This window comes from Dicentrarchus labrax, unplaced genomic scaffold (assembly GCF_905237075.1).
Source record: "Dicentrarchus labrax unplaced genomic scaffold, dlabrax2021, whole genome shotgun sequence".
Taxonomy (NCBI): domain Eukaryota; kingdom Metazoa; phylum Chordata; class Actinopteri; family Moronidae; genus Dicentrarchus; species Dicentrarchus labrax.
Genome location: NW_026136721.1, coordinates 33,364,062 through 33,388,905, shown reverse-complemented (window position 1 = coordinate 33,388,905; position 24,844 = coordinate 33,364,062). Strand labels below are relative to the sequence as shown.

General features: G+C 39.5%; 1 protein-coding gene across 3 annotated transcripts in view; it reads right to left on the bottom strand.

The window, feature by feature from the left end:
• LOC127355058 (voltage-dependent T-type calcium channel subunit alpha-1I-like) overlaps positions 1 to 24,844 on the bottom strand; it is a 219,049-nt gene that overhangs the window by 6,304 nt on the left and 187,901 nt on the right. For 2 of the 3 annotated variants that reach the window (XM_051385530.1, XM_051385528.1), the window contains 7 exons: positions 24,045 to 24,115; positions 18,969 to 19,047; positions 18,085 to 18,206; positions 16,649 to 17,098; positions 8,369 to 8,509; positions 4,561 to 4,680; positions 2,846 to 3,020 (listed from right to left, as the gene is read on the bottom strand). In XM_051385530.1, coding sequence (XP_051241490.1) covers positions 2,846 to 3,020; positions 4,561 to 4,680; positions 8,369 to 8,509; positions 16,649 to 17,098; positions 18,085 to 18,206; positions 18,969 to 19,047; positions 24,045 to 24,115 — 1,158 coding nt within the window. The remainder of the gene's footprint in view (positions 1 to 2,845; positions 3,021 to 4,560; positions 4,681 to 8,368; positions 8,510 to 16,648; positions 17,099 to 18,084; positions 18,207 to 18,968; positions 19,048 to 24,044; positions 24,116 to 24,844) is intronic. The other variant, XM_051385529.1, reaches the window with a different exon arrangement.

The following is a 24,844-nucleotide window of genomic DNA, read 5'->3' as shown; positions in this document are numbered from 1 at the left end:
GGGTTCTGGGTTTATTTTTTAAACTTTTGGGATAAACAGTGAATTTATCTTTACTTGCTCTTCTCAACCTTTCTGCTGTGAGCCACAGAGGGGCCACCGCCACTTGTATCCATCTGTGTGCACCCAGAGCTTGATGATACTACTTCATATTTATACAGAGACTGGACAAAAAAGGAGATTTTAGTAAGTAAGTAAGTAATAGAAAAACGGATTCCCCTGGAGTGCTAAATCAACAAAACCATATTTGGAGAAAAAATAAATAAATCTACAACTGGTTCAAACCACTTCAGCCTCCACTGTATCTCCACTGGCTGTTTGTAAGCTATAAGTTCCAAACTACATCAGTGCCTCGATCTGTTCCTAACTGATCAGCAAGCTATCTGTTTGTATTGTTATATCGATCATATGTTAAAAAAAGAAAACAGTGCATGCAAATGCTTAATGAGTATGGGACCAAGGGTGGGGAATACAGTACATACATGGTCATGTGGACCAAATATGATACCGTACCTTAGAAGTTTTGCCCCCACAAAAACTATTATTTCTTGAAATAGTGACACATGCTCTCATTATTTCTTGTGTATAAAAAGACTAAACTTAAAAAAATGGTGGGGGGAATTTTTGGAACTTTTTTCTCATGAGATATGTTATCTACAAAAATAAAACTCTAGTGCTTGAAAAACTAACCAAATGATTGATTAGAACATCAAAAGAAATTCACTACTTGTTTAACTCATGGGAGAAACATAACCTACATTTTGCAGATTTTATGGACATAAAAGTGAGCCTCAGAGCAAACATTTCATCCCCCAAACTGATAGCATTTAGGAAATCAAATAATCAAATAATAGTTTAATCTTTTATAATGAGCTCTGAAATAACCATACTATGCAAACAGCATGGCAGACTGATGTAGACAAGATGTAACTGAAGTCATGGAGGAGTTGTGTGTCGTTGAACAATCTCCCTGAATTGAATTGACTTTGCCTTGTATCGCTCCATCTGTTCCAGTGATAGCGGTCATGTTGCAGGGGGCGGTGAGCCATCAGCATACCATAACATGCCATTCATCAACATCTCTGTGTCTGTGTCGCTGTTGGCCTCATCTATCACTGCTTTAATTGCAGTGGAAGTCAATCAACTGTGTGGAATATGAGACGCGTCCTTGTGTGTCTGTGTTGGCTCCGGAGACATTCAGAAAACGCCTTCTCTTATTTAAACGATACTATCAATGTCAAGTCAAAGTCATGGCTTAATAAAATCGTGGTGGTAAAATACCAGTGAGGGTCACAAAGAACACTGATAAGGATAATAAGGAACGCTGATGAAAGGTAACCCTGAGAGGGATTATTTTAATATGATTGGATGATATGAAAGATTCAATTGAACCATTTCGCTGCTGTTGGAATAAAAACTACAAATAGCAGGTTTTGCACTTATGTCCTTGTGAGATTCAAACTCCACCCACAAAAAACATTGCTCCATGGCACTATTAAAGGCATACCATGCAGTTTTCCGGTTTTGTCAAACAGCTACGCCTAGAGTCGCTGCGGAGTACTTGTATTTAACGTTAACTGTCGTAAATACCACTCACCAGGGCCGTCTCTATATACGGCTCTGCGTCTCTGCACTCACAGCCTGATCCCCTCCCCCCTGTATACATATATATATATATGTTCAGTAGGATGGAAGCGTCAGACATCGAACAGGCAAAGATAGACTCCAAAGATGTCTACTGACCAGGTAACGTCTGAGTGAATGCCTGCTAGTGTCTTCCATTGAGGCTGCTTCTTATGTCACTGATGTATGTGACGTCGCGCCGTAAAGCAATTCGTGATTCTCGCGAGATTTGGCAGGACGCCACCTTTCAGACTTGCATTGCTGGTTCTGCCAACAACGTCCCTCTCCTGTTTTGCTATCGGGATGATTCGCTGTACTACGAGTTCGTTTACCATCGAAATGACTTTGAAGCTGTTATATTAAGGTAAAAATCTTGCATAGTGTGCCTTTAATGGACACCTTTAACATGTTTAGCTTGATATCTACAACTTGAATGCTCATTTATTTTCATTTATGATTTGATTAACGTTTTTGGTGTCTTTTATACGTTTTAATTTGTCTGCTATTTGAAAAGATTTTAATCAAGGGTTTAGGTTTATATTGTATGACTTAGCAACAATTCCTTGTATGTGTAAACATACTTGGTCAATAAAGTAAATGTGATTCTTAGTTTTATTTTTTTTAGATATACTTCAGTATCAAACATTGAATGCCTGTCTTTGTTTTGATTCAAGCTAGTGGACTGTGTTGTTTTTTTCACAAATATATTAGAATGTTATTAATACATCAAAACCAAACATGTTTGTCTCGCCAGCTAATGGTCAAAAAGCAGTGAGAGACTGATTCCAATTCTTTTGTTTTTTCAATAGTGTTTCCTGAGTTAATCTGTGTTCATTCATGAATGCAACTGGGAAAATGAAAAGACCCAAACTGTAGTGAAAGTAAAAGTACAATTCTGATATCATTATACAGTATAACACACACGTAGCCATCCGAAACAAACTTGACAGGCATCTAGTGCTGTTTGTTCAAACGACTTCAATAAAATGATGTTTATGTTGCAGTATGGAGTATAGTAATGTTCCTACACTGCCACAAAAACTGTTATGGAGGACTTTGGGGTGAATGAACAAAGGGACTTTGGAACACAATGAAAATCTATCTATTTATTTAGCTGTGAGAACGACCGCCGCCGAGTACCTCACAGATGTATTCACTCTGGATGACACTACAAACTTAATACAGTATCTTAGACGCTGTACTGTTATCATGTGTACTCTGGTACCTGTGCAATGTGCCGGGCTTGACTGCTCCAGTGAGGGAGTATTCAACTGAGGACAGACGCCCACCTCAAACAACTCCTGGACCCCCTCCTCGCTTCCTGAGCTGGAGGGACGAAGCCCTCTGTAGCCCCCCTGGGTGGGCAACTCCTCCGAACTACGGGAGTCACTGCTGCCCCTCTGGATGCATGATGAGAAAAGGAAGAGAGAAATTGAAGATAAGAGAGAAGAGTGAAAGAGAGACAAAGAGATGCAGAGAGAATAAGCATGATATCCAGGTGCACTAATGTTCACTGGAGCAGGAATGGTATCAAACTGAAGCCTTTCATTTCCCCTTGTCATAATGGAAATCTGACTACAATTTGTTTCCAATTTCAAAAAGCCCCCTTTTCATGTCCCTTCCTTTATCCATCTATACAAGTCTGATTAAAACTGGATGTGGTAAAAAGAAAGTAACAGCAGGCTTCAAAGCTTCAAATTGCTCGGCTGTTGTTGATGGTTGTAAACTGGATCAAATGAACTGGCCTTCAATAACGCAGTGATGAAACAGGCCAGGTGGAACCGCTGTGAGCTGAGGGAGAAGTGTTCATGGGAAGATGGAGATATGAAAGATGTGCTACACACACACACACACACACACACACACACACACACACACACACACACATCCCAGCATGCCCATATCAAGAGCTCAGAGGGAGGCAGGTGTTTTAATCAAGCACTAAAGCATGTAAATAGTAATTAATGATGATTAGCAAGATGGAAGGGGTATGATGACATGAGGTGTGATTCCCCAAACCCCCAATGTACTCTTGAGTGTGTGTGAGTGATTATTACAGATAATGTTACTTTTTATTACAAATATCTGGGTTTAATCTTACAAAAGCGCCTTTAATGCCTGGCTGGTTTAAACTAAATTGAAATATTCATTGGCGGATAGGGTTTTCAGTACAGTAAGCAGGCCCACACAGTTTGCTTCCCTGTACGTACACTATACAGCAAGAAGTATAAAGGCATTAATATGCCACTACCATATAACAGCCTTCACTCTTCTGATTTCAGGCATTCCGCAAGGTTTCTGAACCTGGCTGCAGGGATTTGCTCCCATTCAGCCAGAAGAGCATTAGGGGGGTCCAATGCAGTTGGGAGATAAGGTCTGGCTCACAGTCGGTGTTCCAGTAAATCCCAAAGGTGTTGGATACGGTTCAGGTCATCGCCCTGTGCAGTCGAGTTCTCCCATACCAAACTGGGAAAAGCAGTTCTTCATGGACCTGGCTTTGTGCACGGGGGTATTATCATGCTGAAAAAAGAAAAGGCCTTCCCCAAACTGTTGCCGCAAAGCCGGGAACACAAGATCGCCTAAAATATCATCATCAATATCAGAAAAGTCCACAAGACAGGCATACCTGTAAACTTTTGGCCATATGATATATTCACTCAAATTATATTTAATGCATTAAACTGTGTTTCACTGTTGGGAGACAACATTCTTCACATGTGTAAACCTAAACTTATACGTTTTTAATTGCAGTTTGCAGCTTGATGCTTTCACAATTCCTGAATTATACATACGTGTGTACGATGTGTTTGTGCGTGCCGTGGTGTATGTAACAGTAACATCCATGTGAAATCCAATGTATGTATGTATGTGTGTTTCCAAGTGTTTCTCTTGTGTGTGTGTGTGTGTGTGTGTGTGTGTGAGTACCTGGCTGTCTCTTACCATCAGCTGGTAGCTGCTGTGTTCGTCCAGGCTGAGGTCATCAGGCAGCGCCAGAGACGATGACTTGTCTGACAGCTGCTCTGACATTAGAGATGCTTGCTCCACTTCTGCCAGTTGGATCTGTCAAACACACACACAGGACATACAGTTAAGTTGCATCTAGGGAATAATTCATGGGTAGTGGTAGTCGTAGAGTAGCCTTACTACTCAATCAAAAGAGGAGAAGCGTATTTTTGAGATGAGTTGCACACTATTAGATTTAGTAAAAGAGAGGAAAGAAAGACTTGAATAAGTAATTTGACTAACAAACAGAGAAACAGCAATGCACAACTTTAAGTATGTCTCAAGAAGAAAGGTATACTTCATTTTAGTCATTTATTTTTTACTTTTCAGAATAAAGGGTACATTAAACTAGACTAAAACCATGATATATTGCATGTATGTTGAATGAATACAGCCACATCAACAGACATAAATGGGACAAACATGTCTGTAAGAAAATGGCTTGTATAAGGAAAGAATATATTGGCTATTGAAATGACACATAAACCACCCAAATTTAAATGATTGCTGGTATGAAAAAGGTCTGACCTTTTCCATCCCAGAATATATGGTGTATTGATACTGTATTGCCTGATCAGATAATACACATGTATTTGTACATACATCTCTAAAATCATGAAAGATACTCCATCGTTATCAACCAACACTGATTACGGAAAAAAAATATTGAATTATTGAAAATGCAACATTTTCACCAAAGATCAAATACACTTGAGGTACAGCTTTAATCCTGAGGGTTGAAGGAAACGGAATAAAGAAAGGAGAGGAGAATATAGATGAATATACTGTATAAGAAAAAAAGGCCACATCACATTCTAGCAGATCTGCATTCCAGCCATGCATGGCAATACCCTTTATATGCACAGAGAGAACTGTAAATATCTCGCTATAGAGGTCCTGGGTGAAGTAATGATTATATGTACGTAGATGGTAATTTAATGCCAGAAGACAAATCGCTACCCAGGTAGATCACACGCATCCTAATATCTAAATTACGTCGACAATAAGCTGCTTTGAGTCATACAATGACCCACTCACTCACCCGCACACACAGCTACAGATTGAAATCTGCAATCTGCACATGTATCAGGTTGAAATCATGGAATCACCTCTGCTCTGGGCTGGAATTGGTTTTAGTTCTTATGTGTGACTGATGTTTTCACATGTCTGTGTGCGTCATGGCTGAACGCATATGACCAACCAGGTTTAGAGTGTAAATCATTTGGTGGTGAAATTTATGATTGGACCTTTGAGATGATTGTACGAAGAAGGAAAAAAAATGTCTGAACACTCTCACCAGAGACAGAAATTATTATGGAGCGGATGTTGACAGCTAAGCCCTCCAATACTGGATATAGCTATTTCTGTCTTTATAAAAACTAAAATCTGGGTATTAACTGTATCTGATATCTGATTAAATTGTGCAAAATAGGATGATCAGATTATAAAATACCATTTCACATGGACATATCACGAAGCTTTACTTCTTTTGATAACTCTGAAGGATAAAAATTTTATTTCGCCCGCTACTTTGTCAGCATCTTTCCTCAAAATGATCATGATTGCAACATATGTGGATGAAGGTAGCACACATATTGCACAGCATCACTGAACACAAACACATTACACACAGAAATGATTTTTTTCCAATTTACTCAAAAAGCACAGCAATGGCACAGCTATGAAAATACTATTACAGTACTTTACAGTGTCTTGATTACAATGTATCTCTAATCTGCATATCAGTTACAAGGATATCAAACTGACCTTCCTCTCATCTTGCTGGGATTTTACTGGGAAAATTGGTTTTAAAGGATTTTTCATATTAATCTGAGCAGCGGTTTATCTCAATCTTGGGCATTGTTGGTTGATTTATATTTTTGCTACAAACTTCATTTTGAAATGGTGACACCTTATAATATAATAATGTATTTGAATTATTTATTTGGAATTTCATCATTATGGAGCTGAAATTAACACAGCAGGAGTATCACCTTGCTCAGAATACACGATAGCACAACATTTTTAGCCGTTACGTTGGCATTCTGATTTTAAGACAATGAATTTGTTGGTATATAACTGGTTAAATAAATACAGGAAATCCCACAGCTTTGGAAAATGTGAATGATTATTTACAGCTCTTGATATGCATGTGTTGTGTCTTTTGAGTACACTGGCGTTCTGTCTGGGGACAGATAAACAAACATATAAATAGATATTATTTTCAAGTGAACTGAACCACAAATGAACAACCTGGGGAAATGGAGGATGATGTGGATTCACTGAGATGTTTGATCATGTATTGACTGGGGGATACAGATACAGTATGAATTTGTGGGAATTTTGACACACACACACACACACACACACACACACACACACACACACACACACACACACACAGAGTCTCTACCTCTGATACACACTGTTGCTTTGTGGTTTGGTAGAGCTCCACACATTCTTGAGATTTAATCATGTGAGCATTTTCCATCCATCTACTCACTGTCTCTCACACACACACAAACACACACAAACACACACACCATGGCTAATGTGATAGGGTACTGTACAGCCACATACATTTATGGGACAGACACACACACATATTTCTTTCACTCTCTATTTCACACACAAACACACTGGATTTATTCATTTCTGCAGACATTATTTGTGTGGACAATCTAACAGCTTTGATCCTGAACTGCACACAATGGTAGAGCATTGGGGTTTATTTTGGTGTACAAAAGCTTGTCACTGGGGCAGTAACCTATATACAAGGACATTAAAGTACCCTTTGTTTTTCAAAAGTTCCCTCAAAAATACAATAATGTACCCTATCTTTCTTTATATACCTTGACTCCCAATTTTTCACGTTTTCCCTGCACTGCTGCTCCTGAGGACACACTGTTGATAGATCAATCAGGACTCCCTCATGCTGCAACAAGGATATGATCCCTCAACAGCTTCCCACTAGCGAATGCTTTTCTGGGCAAGTGATCCCCTGCACCACCTTGATGCCTCAATTATTGTGCTTCAATATCTTTTATGAAAAAAAAAACTGTACATTTAGTTTTGACCCAGGTATATGGTGGAGATATTTGGGGCCCATTATGCTCCTTTTACAGTCCATCTGGGAAACATGTGCTTTCAGGGCAAAAATCAAGGTTTGTTTATTATAATGTCACACAGGGTTGTACAAGTAAAGCTAAATGTGTAATTGTACCATCATTTACAAATGTGTGTGCAATGTGACATGTTTGTTGCATGAGCCTGTTTGTATGTGGGTTTAAATGGAAGCAACAGACCAGAAATTGCAGATTTGAGTGTTGCAGTGTCTTTGTCTATGTGTGTATCAGCGTACAAAGAAATGATTACACTCGGCCTTAATGATGCTATGTTTTGTATGACTGCACCCTCTATTATTGGAGTACTGTGAGCTACAAGGTGAAAAAACACATACATGTAGGTAAAAGGAGAAAAGAAGAATAGAGATGCAATAGAGAGATGTAAATCTAGACAGCTAATAACACAATTTGCATACAGCACTATTTAGTAAAAATCTGCTATGTCCGATGTATGTGCAAGTAATATTTTAAAAAAGGGAAATTAAAGTGCAGCGCTCATTTGTAGAAAAAGCCTTTCTTAACATGGCTAAATGACAGGAACTTTCAAGCTAGAATGAAAAACACAGAAAGTGTGTGTGTGTGTGTGTGTGTGTGTGTGTGTGTGTGTTGGTCCCACTAACCTCTTGCGGGTGGCCCTTGCAGTCCTTGCAGACAGGAGGTGAGCAGTAGTGGTGGAAAACTGAACCGGAGAGGTTGTCAATCATGTCCCCTTCCAACGAGTCCTTAATCAACAGAGACACACTGTCCAGCCACTGGCTCTCCTGCAACACATACACACACACTTCATTGACCTTTTGGTCTGTTTATAATTAGCACAAACAATAGTATCTTTTATGAGATGGATTCATGTAAGCATTTAAATTCCATGTACTCACATACGTCATTTTTAGATTTATTTTAAAGTACTAGAAAGAAGATAAAGCAAGATTACGTGTTAATTAGTGAGCTTTAGAGGTGTTGATAGACATGTTTTCACCAGGCTAGATGTTTCCCCCTGCTTCTAGTCTTTATGCTAAGCTAGGCTCACTGTGTCTCTGCACCAATAGTATGGATAATCTTATCTCACTCAGGAAAATGTATGCATTCATTCCAACAGCATCCACCCGATTCGGGGTTTTAACAGTGAGTTATGTTCTTCTTGGCAACCAGTGTGGAGAAGTTACCGGTATGAAATAGTCCGTCATGTGACCTCCTGTAAGATGGTCAACTGTCACTTTTTCTCTGTACAGACTAAACCAATGTGGTATAATAATATTGCCCCTGTTCTTAGTCTACTAGTGTATTTCTAAGCTAAACGTACCAGCTGCAAGCTTCAGCTTCATATTTATGGTACAGACATGAGATGGTGTCCATCTTCTCATCCAACTCTCAGCAAGAAGGCAACTGAGCCCACAAATATTTCCCAAAATGTCAAACTACTGCTTTAAAATTCCACCACTGTCGTCACTTTATATGGAAAGTTATACAAACGACCCTGCCACAACAAATTATGCAAACTATGATAAACACTTTCACTGTCCACTTTTCTCATCTGCTACACCCCCCCCTCCTTCCTCTCCCTTCATCTTCACTCTTTCTTCCCCACGTCCTTTGTACAACATCTGTAATACAGACTAAACCGGGTGTTGTTAATTAAGCGCAGTCTGTTGGAGATGGTGTTATTTCCAGCTGTTTCTGGCAGGTGAAAGACAGGTATTGATGACTTGCCTGCTTTAAACCTCGCCAGAGGGGCAAGATTAATTGCTTCAAAAAAACTACACTGGTCTACTTTAGGTGAGATGTAGATGGCACCAGATTCCCACTGGGTAATTGGTAGATCCCTGTGCAAAGAGGTTACAAAGTAAGCAAGATGCATTGAGGAACTCAAGATTAAAAATCACACGAGGGAAAGGTCGCTCGCTTGTTGTTCCACAGGCACATAAGCATCCGAGCTGTGTGCCAATCTCTGTCTCTTTTTCTTATGCCTCTCTCTCTCTAGTTTCTCTTTCTTGTTTTCTCTTTTCCCTTCTCACTTCTCTGTTATGAACCATTGGCCCTCCCATCCTGGGACCTCTCTTCCTCTCCCCTGGCTGTTGGTGCCTCACTCCAGATGCTTTAGCTCTGGATCTTCATCCTCCAGGAGCTTCAGCCTTGTTTTCTCTTTTCCCTTGTGTATACGTTGTCCTCGTCTCGCTCTCCCTCTGTGTGTTTGTTTCCTTTCTCCTCAAGCGGTGTGCTTGAGCTTTGCCTCTTGTGTGTTTGTGTAGTTGTGTCCTCTTTCCAAGTCTCCATGGTGGAGAAGAGGTTGTGTGGCTCAGGTCTGTCTGGCAACACCTAAAGTCGCTCAGCACTTCTCCCTTATTGTCTGTAGGTCTGTAGGAAGAGGGATCCCTCCTTAGGTTTCTCAGATTTCTTCCCCTGTTAAAGGTTTTTTTCGGGGAGTTTTTTTAAATTTGTGATTTGTCATACTAAATTCTATAAATAAAACTGACTTGACTTGACTGTTCAGATTTGTTTAAGCTTACTCAACCTTGGATAGACCAGACCTGTCTACAAAAGACATCACGACTCTGACTTTGACTATGTAAGCAGTTATGGATAATAAGGCAAACAATACGTACACAACATTATTTACAGCAGATAAATAAATAAATAAAAAAATCACATGACAATATATCTTTTAGTATATACTTCTTAAATCTACTTAAATGTATTTTTAAAATCCAGCCGTGTAAAGGCACTTTGTTTTCTCTTTTGAATAAGTTTGGATGAAAGTTTTTTTAATACCGATCTGATTGTCTGATGTGTAGTCTGAAGTTTCTTTGCCTGTCAGAGTTCTTTTCAGTGACTTTTCTTCCATTCAAGATCTGAGCAATTAACTACTACTATTAACGATATTATAGCATCAAAAGCCAAAATTATTAATGAACCAGAAATATCCTTTCGGGCTATTAAGTTGGGGACGGAAATGTTATTGCATTCAAATCTTGAAATTAATTTGAAGTTGGACACATACTTTATACTTTTACACTGATTCATGTTTGTATAGTGTATTATGTACTGTATACTTTAGATGAGTTTTTATTTTGTATTTGTTCTCGCATCATCTTAAATGAGAGGAAATGGAGTAATGGTCAAGTACAAGGTATTTCAGGTATTATTTGAGTTGTAGCTATTTAATCAACATGAAGGTGGAGGCCCACGACAGAGGCAGAGGACTCTTTCTCTTACTGTTTTTGTTTCTCAGTCAGTGTGGTTCCTCAGTTAACTGTCCTCTTTTTCTCTCTTAACTCGTACAGTTTGCATTTTTTCCATGTCCTGCTGCCATGTCGACTGCTTGTTCCCTCCAGTTCCTGCTCTTTTACTACTCTTTCTCTCTGCATGAGAGTTACTGCTGAAGGGTGTGAGGTGAAGAGGGCAACCACAGTCGATAGCCAGACCTTGGCAGCACCCACTAATGCAATATACGCACACACATACACATTGTTTCAATTGTCGGGAGATGCACAGTGAGGGGTGAGGCAGCCTGATTGATTGGCTAAGCTGGGGGCCTTGGTTGTGGTAAATGGTGCCCATGACCCTGTTTGATTCACTGCACTGCCATCTGGTTTCTCCCACCCAGAAACGCTCTCTTTCACTCTGAACCCCACACTGTGGGTCCTCTCTATGTTACAGACATTTACTTATTTATATGTATTTCCCCCATATTCAATTTGAACACATTTAACTGTCTATTTGTAAGTTATAGTAAACTCCAAGTCAGCCTTTCAGCATTTTGAAGATATGAGGGTCCAGTCTCTAACATAACTTTTACCACAAAATGAAGTTGCCTACTAATAGTCCACAACAATATCATGGTCTAATGAGTAATACAACTAAAAACAGACAGCACTCACCTTTACATTTTACATTTTGACAAAAGGAAATGTTTACAGACCCATGGCCTAACTTTCCAGCACATATCCTTGAAATGTTTGAACAGTTTTCTTTTTTAAATGTCCTGCTAACAGCTATTATAATTAAGTTATTTGCAAAGAAATTCTGAGATGTTTATGTTTACTGAAATATGTCTGAAATAAGTTGAGTTGTTATAATGAGCATTGTGTTCTATTGGCTTGTTTGCCTTCTCCAGTTGTACACTTTTTTTCATGATGAAGCTGCCTCTATAAGGATATACGATACAGCTCTGATTACTGCTTGACTTGTCTTTTTGACGTTTATTCTCTCAACTTCTTTTGTTAGCCCTCTGATGAAAAGTCTCAGAAGTTGACAAGTTGATGACACTCTTAAAATAGTCATCTTATTTTTTTACTTGTAATAATATTAACATTCAATATATAATCCATTATGTTGGACTTCTGTGTGTTTAAGTACTTCTAAATAAAGTTTTCTATCTTTCTTAATTTTGTTACTGGTTGTTTTTTCTTACTTATTTTCCTTCAGCCACCATGTTTGTCTTGATTCTGGTTTGGTTGGCTAACTGTTCCCTGAGAAAAAAAAACATCTTAATCCCAGTATGAATGCACACACAAAAATAGGCTGAACACTGTGCTTATACCCTGACAAGGCCATTTGCTGGCTAATCAGAATAGAGATTTAAAATACAGTGGATACAGAAAGACACATGAAGAGTTCTTCCTCTTTCTCATCTCTCTTTTTACTCCTGGTTAAAAATACCAGTAGGCTGACAGACAATGAGCTATAAGCACAATTAGACTGTGGCGGTGCCTGCCACCCACTCACAATGTCCTGTGTCTTCCAACCCTTCCACAGTCAGCCTCCCTCTCTGTTCTCTCTTCCCTCCTCTCTCACCCATTGATTCAGTGTCATTCCTTAAAATGGATGACAGTATTAATTTCCTTTGGTCTGAACCAAAGTGCAAAAGATTACTAAGGTTCATTAGGTTCACATGAACAGTTATAAACATACCAGGGCTTTGTGATAAGAAAAAAATCCCAGAAGGAGTCGGAGTCCAGATAACTTTGGCTAAAAGGGAGGGCCGACACACATGGTTGCTGGGCCGATTATAGTTATGATAGTATGACAAGAGATCAGACAAAGTTTGCTGAGTCTATTTCAGTCTGGGCCAGATGGTATTGTTGGTAGGGAGACAAAATCATATACTGTGTGACAGTAATTCATTTTTTAGCCACTGGGAGGCAGAAGAACAAGCTGTAAACACAATACTGACATATCATGTGAGGGATAATGCCAGACGAGGTGTCCATTATCAGGCATTATGGACTACAGAAAGGCCAGTGCGATGATGATTGCTTCTGCAGAGCCACTATTATCATTTGTTCACGAACAATTAGCAAAAGGGACGCTTATACAAAGTATCAGTGAGTTCAGAGGGGCAGTGTAGGGGCCTGTGTGTTACAGTCGCCCTCCTGTGGTGTTCAGAAGCACTAAAGGACTACACTCAGAGTTGTGAGTATCTATAAGATATTCAGATTTTGTGTTCATTCAGTTTATTCTCATGTTTTAATGTCTTTCTTTGTAATCTGTGATGTGAAAACATTTGATTTCTGCACAGTCAGGGAAAGTAAAAGTGTGCATCATGCTCATAGTTCAGTTCTAAAATCCCAGCACTCCACAGAGCGTCTCTCCTGCTGGGCCGTCAGCTCAAGACTCAATCTTGGTGAATGGCAGCCGACAAGGTTGTACCACCGTCTACTTTGAAAGAGGTTTACTGAAAGTCAGCAACGGAGCAGCCAACAGACTTGAGTCAGGCCTCTCGTTGTTTGGTGCCATGTTGTCCTCTGTTAACTATCACTCTTCTCCACTTCCATTACAGTTTGTGTCTTACAGTCTGCCATGCTGTTTCTCTGTGTACAGTGACACAGCTAAAAAACAAAAGTGCAGAGATTCGACTGATGGAAAGTGAGTCGACTCGCGGTCTTCTCGACTGACGATACAAATCGTCGTGTTTCGTGGGCCAGCCCTGCGAAAAACAATATTGACTCTCCTTTTAGTTTTGTTTTATCTCTGTTTTGATCTATACTTTCTGAGAAAAATATACAAAACAGTTGCATGGTGCATGGTTGTTTTTTCAGCCCACAACTTCTCACCGCTCCCATCAACTCCTTTTCAGTTTCAGCAGGCAGCTGTTTTCAGTGAAAAGGCTCTGATACTTGCCCAAATGGCAGACAGACGTCAGCGAATAGCTGGTGAGCATAATGGGGCATTTAGTAGCTGAAGAGCCAGATATTTCCCTTAGGACTTGGTAGGAAAACAGAGCCAAGAAAAGTGAATATTGGACTGACATTCATCAGGTAGAAACAGCGATGACTGCAAATGAAACACAATGTTGCTCAATGTCTTCTGAGAGTGCAAATAGGTAATTGTTTGCAAAGTAGTTTGAGGCATCAACTTAAAGCAAATGTTATGAATAATATGTCAATGTTCTGTTTACAGCTTGATTTTTTGCTAGAATTGATGACAAAAAATGTGTGTGTGTGTGTGTAAACTCTATTTTGTCCCATATTTACTGTACATGGTGGTGGCAATGTTCTCGCCTTTATGTTTCTATAATAAAGGTTGTTGTTCCCAGTTTTAACATGACAAATGAACTTTGTCTGCTGAAAATTTGGGACCATATGAAGAAATAATGAGCATTAGTCCAGACTACCTCTTTGTTTTGGGCTTTCTAGGTGTGAGGCACAGCTGGCAATCAGATGCCAACCCCCTGCTCCCTAACTTCTACTAATCAGTGTTTGTGTTTACGGGGTCATTTGTAATGAGCCACCTTGCAGTTTACTTGGTAGTGCTGTCACCTGCCCAAACACATTAAACAGTAAACACTCCACTGAAGACTCGCTTGGTGCAAACACACCTTTAGTCACTCCCCATAATCATTCAGTCAGTGAGCTGCATCAAGGCAGTCGGCCACTCAATGACTCAAACACAGTTTGTCACTCATTAATTCAGCCAGTTGCTCATTGACTTGCTGCAGCAATGACTGAGTCACTTGCTCTCCTCTTATTTTCTCTCTCTCCTTTTGTTGAATTGTCATTTATATTCATTCTATTTTCCCTCTCCCAATTTCCTGATTTCTCTTGTTTTCCCCCACCTTTGTTTTTGCCATTTGTTTGTTTATTTACTTGTTTGTTTCTTTCTTTCTTTCTGCCTCAGCCTATTCTAAAAATACCTGTTCTCATCTGCAGGTGCTATAATTTTATGTGAGTGTGATTATAAATGTAGCTTGTACTGACTTGCTGTATGAGATGCAGCAATCAAGGAGCTGAAGAATGAGAGCCACCGTCGCCACTGCCAACACTCATGGTATTTTTAAAATGGTGGAGACAGCGGCCATTTAATATCTTTGCATATGTGTGCTTGCAAGTGGGTCTCCTGCAGAAGTTGTGGTGTCATGCGTAGCATGCTCGTATGCATGTATGTAGAAGTCATTAACACGTTGTATATGCACTAGGGCTGTGGTATTTCATGAATAAAAACAACACCAGAGGCTGTGCAGAACCACAGAGCTTGGCTGGAAGTGCAGCGCCAACTGTTGGTAAATGTATTGAAGTTTAGTATTGTATTCTTTGTTGTTTAGTATCACAATATGTCCACACATCCTCCCATTTTGGACCTCATGCAATAATATTTTAGCATTCTTATCTCACTTTTTTATTGATCGTACTAGTGTTCCAAGTCACCAAACTCTCTTTACTTCACACTACAATTTGCATAATGTACGCTCTTAGGCTAAGTTTTATTCACAGCAATGTTACCAAAGAGTAAAAAGAAGAATTTCACACCAATGAGATTCAAGTTTTGCTTTTGGAAGGAAGCTGTTGAAGACATAATAGATGCAGTAATAGATGTGTCAGTAGTGGTAAAAAGACTTGAAATAATTAGAAAATATTAATTCAGATGAATATATGAAATATCAGTGCTAATCAGAAATTCTGGGAGTCCAAGTTAACATCTGAAAATCGCTTGTTTTCTCTGCAAATCTTTACATTTGGAACCATTGAATATTTGGCTTTTTTAATAAATCAAAATAGGTGCTGATTAATTTTCAAATTTCAGCACTAAGTGGCTTATTTTCTAGATTCCACACTTATGGTGAGACAGCAGCGTCTGTTCTTACTTTGAATCAAACTCTTGAGGGACAAAACAAAACCTCATGTGGTTACTGCTGCCACTGAAGTGGTACTACACTGTAACTCATGAAATGGCTCAGTGCAGTCAGTGATTAGATTGGTGATTTTGTGATTATATTGTTGAATGAATGACTCATCCGCCTGGCACTGCTATCTGAATTCAGAAAGGATTCAATGCTACAGGGAGTCTGCAGTTATGAGATCAGCAGCCTCAGAGCACATCACTCATGATCCCACATGATTAGCTTTTGGTGAAAAGTGGCCATGATGAGGGATGTAACCACGTGTTCCAGTATAGTATATGCAAAACATTTGCTTCCATGCTTGCTGTTTTGTTAATGCTACGCAGTCTCAAAAAGGAAACTGGCATATTTTTAAAGCCTGATTATCATTGCCAGGCTAAGTTTTGGTTGAAAAGGTTTAAAGACATCCAAGTTACATATCACAGTTGCTTCAACAGCATTTATTTCAATGTGAAGTCCTAACAATCATTATAATGGTTTTATTATTTTACCTTGACACCTAAATAAAGTTTCCCTTTTCAACTACAGTTTCCTCCGTTTAACTTAATAATGAGAAACATTTTGAGATATACATTTAGACATTTATCATGTTGATAATTTATACTTTGACAGGCAAGTTTGGAGGTTAAATGTCTGCTCACTGACTAATCATGAGTAAGGGAAACAAAAGTGTTTTCATAAAATAGTTGTATTTAGCCGAGATACAGAAAGAAGAGAACTATATTGCCCAACTCCTATCCCTGTATCAGTAGTAATTACTCTCTTGAATATCTGAAAGTTCACTTACCTGAGCAGGAGAGAAGAGCCGACATCGATGGTGTGCGTGTCCCTCATGAGTTGCACTGCCTCCTCCTACATCTCGTAGCGGCGCCATAACCCCACCACTTGGACCCCCGACTGTCCCTGCTGTAATTGCACCAGACGCTCCTCCGCCCACACCGGCCCCACTTGCAGCGCCACCTGTGGCCCCTGCGATGGCGCCGATGCCCCCCATCATGCAGCATAGGCCTCCCTGAGCCAGCTCCATCTCGATCTCGGCATCCATCTCAGCATCCTCCTGTGCCTCCTTGTTGGAATCGTCCAGATGCTTCATGAGCACGGCGACCACCACGTTTATCAGAACAAACTGAGCCGTGAGCACGAAGGACACAAAGTACATCGGGGAGATGAACTGTAGTCCAGCGTGGCAGCCGTAGTCGTTTCCCGGACCATCCGGTGGGCACTCCCTCAGTGTGTCCTGGTGGGTGGTATTGGGAGAGTTTAGGAGTGTGGAAGAAAGGGTCAGATAGAAGAAGACGAGGAGAGGGTGGACGAAATGGAAGAATTGTGAGATTTAAGTGAGAAGGACAGAAGGAGTAAAGGTGGAAATTGGGCCCTATTTTAATTGGCAATCCATTAAAGTGCAGAGTGGTAGGTGTTGTATGTTGGTTTAGGTCATTTCAGTAAGGTCTGCGTGAGGTGTATTATAGAGGAGAGGGTGTGGCGATCAATAAATTCACTCTCAGCCGGTCACATCGCCGGTTTCATCGCTCTGAAACAGCTCAGCCAACACTCATGATCCGGCTTGTTGAAAGGTAGAGGCCTGACAAATTTTCCTGTCTGTCTTCCTTTCGTCTACAGTCAGTCATTCTTTCTGAGAGCCTAATCAGCACTGATTAACTTTCTCTTGGAAATGGGCTGTGATAAAATTTTAAGAGCTCAAGGTACTTGGGTGTGATTAGAGAGTGAGAGATGATGGAATGAAGCGACGGGATCAAACACTCAGAGTGGAAATTTTAATCTTTATTCAGCCATAGAAGGATTTTGTTGAGTGCACATTTACTTTTTTAACATCGTCTTTGCTAAAGGACACACTCATTACGCACTCATTTTCCCTACCTAAATATCGTCTGATCCTGAAATCTTTACTGAAGACCTTCAAGTATAATTCTGCTTCTCGGCTTCTGTCTGTGCTGAGATTGGTGAAAAATAGTCTTGGGCAGATCAAAAATATATGCTTCTATGTAAGTCTAGACTTTCAAGTAGAGCTGCTTTAGGCTTCCCCCCTGTCTGATTGACCCTTATCGCAGACAATGTGTGCTGTCTTCACTGTAGGAGATGAGGTGACACAGAGGAAAGTGAAAACCGATCAGCTTAGTCAATTACATAGCCCAGTCCAAGTAACAAATGTCAAGAAATAAGTGTGAGATGAACTCATTCAAATGCAACTGTAACTTGAAGTACCTTCATGATGCCGTTCCAGTTGTCGCCGGTGGAAACCTGGAAGAGTGTCAGGAAGGCCATCCCAAAGTTTTCAAAGGTGGCGTGTCGGCTCATTCCTTCGCAGGGGTAGTCGGCGTTACACACTGACAGAAGACATGATGAGAAAAGAAAGAGGGGGAGAAGGGAAGGGAAGGGTTTGAGGAGTAAAACCTTTGTAATGTCAAACCTTTATGAAGGTTATCTGAGAGATCACAGCTTTAAATCGGTTTCTTTGGTCAGAATAGTTGAAAAAAAGTTTCCTTTGTTCTTTTCATACTGCTGAATTATAAATGAGCCAGCAAACAAAATTCACATAGATAACTGACAAAGGACTGGAGTACACTGGTTAGCATTGTTTTTTGACATCAGTATGTCTTCATCAGAGTCAAATTGGACAAATACATATATGGTCATTCAAGAATAAGTGTAAATCTGTCACTAGATGGTATGTTGAATAGGATTTAAAATATATTAGATAACAGATCCAAGAATGGGAGTTGCCGCTTTCTCTCATCTTGAGAAGGTTATGAAGACAGGGTTAACTGATAAACATTTAATTATGATTGGTCAAAAAACATAATTTGATACATAAACATAAAGTAATACTATAGAGAATTCTTCGGTATTTGACAACTGGAAAGCTAATTTCCGATTTAGAAACAACAGAGTGGCCTGACAGAAGGGCAACCCTGATGGTTACTTAACAAACACAAAACTAATGAACCACATGGTGTTGTGATCATTAGAGAAAGTGCTTTAAAAAAGCTATAATTTGAAAAGAAATAGGTCATATCTTGTTTTGGGAACAGTAATTAAAGTGGTTTTATCATTTGATTAGCAACAACTTGATGATAGAGCAGACTTACCGAGCTCTCCAAACAGCTCCACTCCCAGAGCTGCGTAGATGAAAAACAGCAACATGAAGAGCAGACCAAGGTTTCCCACCTGTCACACAAAAAGAAATACTGTATGAATAAATGTGACTCATGTTCTTGTTTTCACTGTCGTTAAGCAGGTGTACCTCTATATTTAGGTATGTTGGGCCAGATTTTGTAGATACTGAATCAGTGGTTACACCATTCCTACTCAAATACCCACTGTAACTTTTCAGTGTCACTTACATAGTATTGATGGCAATACGCTGTGTGCCGATTTCAAATTTCAGAATAAGGCAGTAAAACTACTTAAATTATGGCAAAAATGTATTTAAGGCCACAATGACCTTTGACCTTTAAGTCACAAGTGTCACCAATTTATTGTCCAACCAACTGTTCAATATACCCTTCTGTTCCTGAGTTATGGTGTTGAATATATATTTATTTTGTTAAAGAACATGCATCAAGTTATGGCCAAAAAACATGTTTTGTGATGTCACAGTGACCTTGACCTTTGACTACCAAAGTCTAATCAGCTCATCCTTGAGTCTAAGTGGACATTTGTGCCAAGTCTAAAGAAATTCCCTTAAGGTGTTCTGGAGATATCGCATTAACCTGAATGGGATGGACATCATTCCTTATGGTCATTCAAACCCAATATGAACAGATTCTAATATTTACGATTGGTTTATTATCTTTTCAAAACAGATTTCAATGAAGATCTAATAGGAGACAACACAATAGGAGTTGCATTGAATATATTACAAACTACAATTAGCGAAGCTGCTAAAAAATGTATAGTGTGTCAGATTTGTGAAAATAAGCTCTTACACTGCACAGAAACCTTGAACTTTTCATGAAATATCAAAACAGGCTTATTTTGTGATAGATGTTCATACATTTTTGAAATGCTGCATAGGTTTTGAACGTTGTTGGTAGGGCTTGAAGGTCATGAAACTAAACCAGCACATCTAGGATCCTGCAAACATTTCATCTAATCAGACATAGATCCAAACAGCAGACCTGCAGGTTAACACATTTCAAGCAACCAAGAAAAATCCCTCCCTGCCTCAAATCCAGGATAATCACTCTATTTACACAGTTTGGGAAAAATTGTACTTGCTGACTTCTTAACAGGCATGAATCCATCCGTGTAGAGACTGTAAATCGTTCACAGATCGAGATATGCAATGCAAATGGGTAAAGGACCCCCTGGTGTGCAATAGCAGGCAATAAGCAGAATGCCATTAGCTAAGTCACCTCACAGGGAAGGCAATGAGGTGCATTTGAATACATGACTGTAGAATTCCATCAGATAGGCAAATAGACTGAGAGAGTGGATTGGGAAAGAATAAGACATATAGTTTTTATTGGAGAAGAGGGTGACATAAGAGACAGAGAGGAAATAATGAGCAAAGGAGAAATGGGGATATGTGGAAAGGTAAGGCAAAGCCTGCGGACAGCTTTCTTTCTCCCCAGTTGTGCATGTTGATGTTTCCTGGTAGATATTATAAGCAACCATTTGGCCTGAAGCAGCATGCAGCTTGTAACTTAAGCCCATCTGATGTCTTTAGATCCCCCGAGCAGAGAACGAAAGCACACTGCATGGATGAGGATGCTGTGGTATAAGAAACAGATTGTTGGATGCTATGGAAGCATTCAAGCTGGCAACTAGGCAACAAATCTTTTGAGAAAAACAGTTAGAGCGGACTTTGATATTTATACCTTTGGTTTCCATAGACAACAAACCTGCACTGATCTGCAAACTTTTAAGACTGTTTACTGAATGTGTTCTTTTCTGCATTCAGACTAATGAAAGCCTGACTCAGTCATCTGCGTCATGGTTGGCCACGGTGTTTGTTACAATAATGTCGGACATGTGGTACATAATGTGACACGAGTCACTCTGACACACAAGGTCATTTCAATCTCTAGTGAAAGAACAGACCCTTCGGTAGAGGGATTAAAATGTTCTCAGGAAAAGTGGGACTGTGATGTTTTTCCAGATAGAGAACAATAGGAACAGTAACACCATATCGTTTTTACTCATCTGTGGAGCAAGAGGATCCTCTTGTGCTCAAACAAGCAAACACATTTAGGCAATACATCATACAATCAATAGAAAAGTTTATGGTGACCACGGGTCATTTAGATCTCAAAATGTAAATTCCCTATATATATATATATATATATAATAATAATTTTTATATTTCCAAATAGTAACTGTTTTTCCACAGTAATAAAATGTGTCCTATAATTTAGAATTGTGCCTACCAGTCTACCCTTTAAAGACATATGTAACTACAGATTTGTATTAGCAGAATAACATTACAAGAAACCAACAGGTCAGAATGACGGCACCATGGAAACAGAAACTGTACTGTAAAACAATTCTGTGAACAATGGAAAAAAATATACTGTAGGACTGTTGAGCATTGGTTTGAATTTGGTTTGAACAATAAACTAAAATACACTTTTTTCAGTGTCATAGGGGATAGCTGGGGAAAATAGTGCTGTACAGTATTTAACAGTTTTGTTTCATATTCACGTTCAGAAGGTCTTTCTGATAAGATAAAAAACATGTTTTATTTCCTATTGACCTGTAATGCCTTGTGTTTGCTGATGTTCACAACACTATAGCACAGTGCTATACTCCCTGTGACCCCCTATTAGCTTGATGTGTACTCTTGCTGTGGTCTAAGCTTCCGACGCAAAAACAAGACCATCAAAACCGATCTGTCCAAACGAGAGAGCAGGGACTGGAAAGAAAACAAGTTAAAGTGGATGGAAAAAAAGGACTATTGATTGGAGGCACAACTGAAGCGAGGGAGGTTTCTGTGACTGTAATTTTACTTCAGTGTGTGAGCCTGCGTTGTGTTAATGTGTGTATACAGTATATGTGTGTGTACATGTTTTTATACCCAAACACCAAGGAGACAAAGATCCTCCCAGAGGGCTCCAGTCAGAGCATTGATAAGGCAGCAGAAGTGAAAAAATCAACGTCTGACTGCACACTGACTCACTCCTTTACAAATGTCTTTAATAAATGGTTGTTTTATAGGGGACAGCCACTTCAGATTCATTGGCGTATTTCTCTCTGGTTTCTTCACATATTGAAAAAAAGAATATATATATATATATATATAGAGCTCCATAATGTTAGGAAAAGGCTAACAGAAGTGCATTCCTTAGAATGTGCAGAGAATGAATAATGACATATAATAATGTTGAGAAGAATGTAATTTTTTCTTTATATTTTTAGCATTGCAAGAAGCAGTGAAGTGGCTTCTTGCACATCCGGGTTGTGTGAGTAATTTCATTTTAAAAATGTTATCTCCCCACAGCTAATTTTTAAAATCATCCGCTCTGTTTCTAAGGTATTATGGAGAAGACAAGAAGTTGGAATTAATGCTACAAAACATTCATAGCTTTAGAGCCATTTACAGCTCAACAAGGCTGATTATGATATCAAAAAGAAACCTAAAAAATATGACAAACTAGAACTTAATTTAGAAAACATTTAACAGAAAGTTTGATACGTATAACTCAATCTTTTTGTTTTAGTTGTGTGCACTTTGTTGTTTCTGTTTGTATACATGTATTGTTTCTGTTCTGAGTACTGTACGTATATTGGGCTTCATGTTGATGTGTGCGAACAACAGCTAGCGGTGACATTGAGGTTGCCAGGGAACCAACAGAGATGCTGCACAGAAGTGCTGGGAGGATGGATTAGCTGTTGTTGGTTAAGAAACTGTTACACACACATAACTCTCTAATAAACAATAAACTGGCACAAAGAAATGGAAAAGTGAAAAGTACGGTTGCATTCGGTATTTTATGTTAAACTTAACAATAAACCCATCCTATTAACAAGCATTGCCTGTGTAGCCAAAACCTAATTATTATTCTGTCTCATAGACCTTCACTGGTGTCCTAATGGCCTCTGCAGTTTACACCACAGCACCGCATCGACAGCTGAACACAGTCCCCATTAATTCACTATTTACTCCTGTTAGAGTGCCCACATGTTTCATTGAAATTATTTAGATAAAAAAATAATTATTCCTAACAATTCATGTTGTCAATAGGAATAAATGGGCTTGTGGCTGAGAGACATAGACAGAAGGGGGATTCAAACAGTACAAAGTGAAGGACTGATTCACTGTTGATATTGGATTTGTTCACAATAACAAAAGAAAAAATATATTCTCAGCCTTATTCTTTAATGCACTAACTAATGGCACCACACCACCATTTGTACGTATTAATGGCAGAGGGTATGTCATCTCTGGTAGGCTGTACTGGACAAATATTTTTCTTTTATTACAGAACATCCAGAACCACTTATCATTAGATTGGCAATTTGTCAAACCAAATGTCAAACCAACATACATCTTCGTAACTGAACTGATGGAGGCAGTCAAAGTGACAGTGATGGAAAGACGTCCGGCTGCAGAGGCAGCCAGAACACAAAAAAGCAGACTGAAAAGAAGGAAAATGGGGAAACACAACAAAAGTAGAAGGAAAGAAATTAGGCTCAACAAGTTTGATGATTATTGTTGTTTCCAAGTTTGGTTTCCTTTCCAGTAAAATCCATCTGCAGGAACCATCTAATAAAATACAGTAATATATGGAATTCTGTGTGAATGCTGCTCTCAAAAATCCACAGTATTCCAGAAATGACAGGAGCAAACTTTTAATATATGAATCTGAGAAAAGGCTAAAGAACAAAAAGTCTTTCTGTGCACTAAGGGAGCAGAACTTTTCACCTGCTCTTTTCTTATCAACGGCTGTGGGAATTAAAAATTTTACATTAATGCTACAAAGGTCTTTATATTCACTGAGTAAATGAGAGCAACTGTGGAATGTTAGCAAGGTTTTGTATCATCGGGGGCAAAGATTTAGTCATAACCCGGGTTCCTGAAAGTCATAATTCTTAGGGAGCTTCTATCGCTGATCGTTTATCATCCCACACATGTTAATTAACTCCTGTGTGTCCTTGTGATAATCTGAAGGAGGATGTTTCTGTGTGAGTGTGCATGTGCGTGTGTGTGTGATGACACATACCTGAGGCAGAGCCTGGACGACTGTGTCTAGCAGAGCTCTCATCCCGGTTGCCATTTTCAACAACTTCAACACTGGAGAGAGATCACAGGGTGAGACGACAGAATCCACACAAACAACTGCATGTATGTGTGTCTGTGAGTTACTTTGGACATGAGTTTGGGTGATTAACACCAGAAAACACCTACAGAGTGAGAGAAAGTGAAACAAAGGACACCACGGAGATGAGGGAGAGAAGGAAACAATCAAGACGGATAAGAGGTAGGCAGAAAGCGAGGAGGAGAGAGATAACAAACGATCGATAGTTGGAAAAGGTTCCCGACTCTCTGTTAGAGACCGTACACAATTCCCAGGGGTCCAATTTCTGGAGGAACGTGGCTGACGATGCAGCCAGCAGCGAAGAGAAACAAAACACGGTCGTATTCTGTCGAGGAACAACAATGGCTACTCAGACAAGAAAAGCCTGCTGGGAGATGTTTTTCGGTCATGATGGTTGGTGGTTGTTATATGTGCGTGGGTGTGAGAGAAAAGGTGGATGTAGTGGCAGTAGTGCATGGTTAGAGTGATTATATGGGCTCTGTAAGAGCCTTCTTTCCAAACGCCTAGACAACAACATCACTTGGAAACAGGAAATGCTTTTTGGGTGACATCTTTGGTGCAGAGTTTGTGTGTTGCAGACCTGAACTTCACAGACCTGAACATGGGGAGCTGTTTTTCTTTGGATTTGCTGTTGGTAAAGTTGAGATCGTTTAAAAAGCAGCAATTTTTTTCACTTGCACATGATGGCTAGGATAAAGCCACTG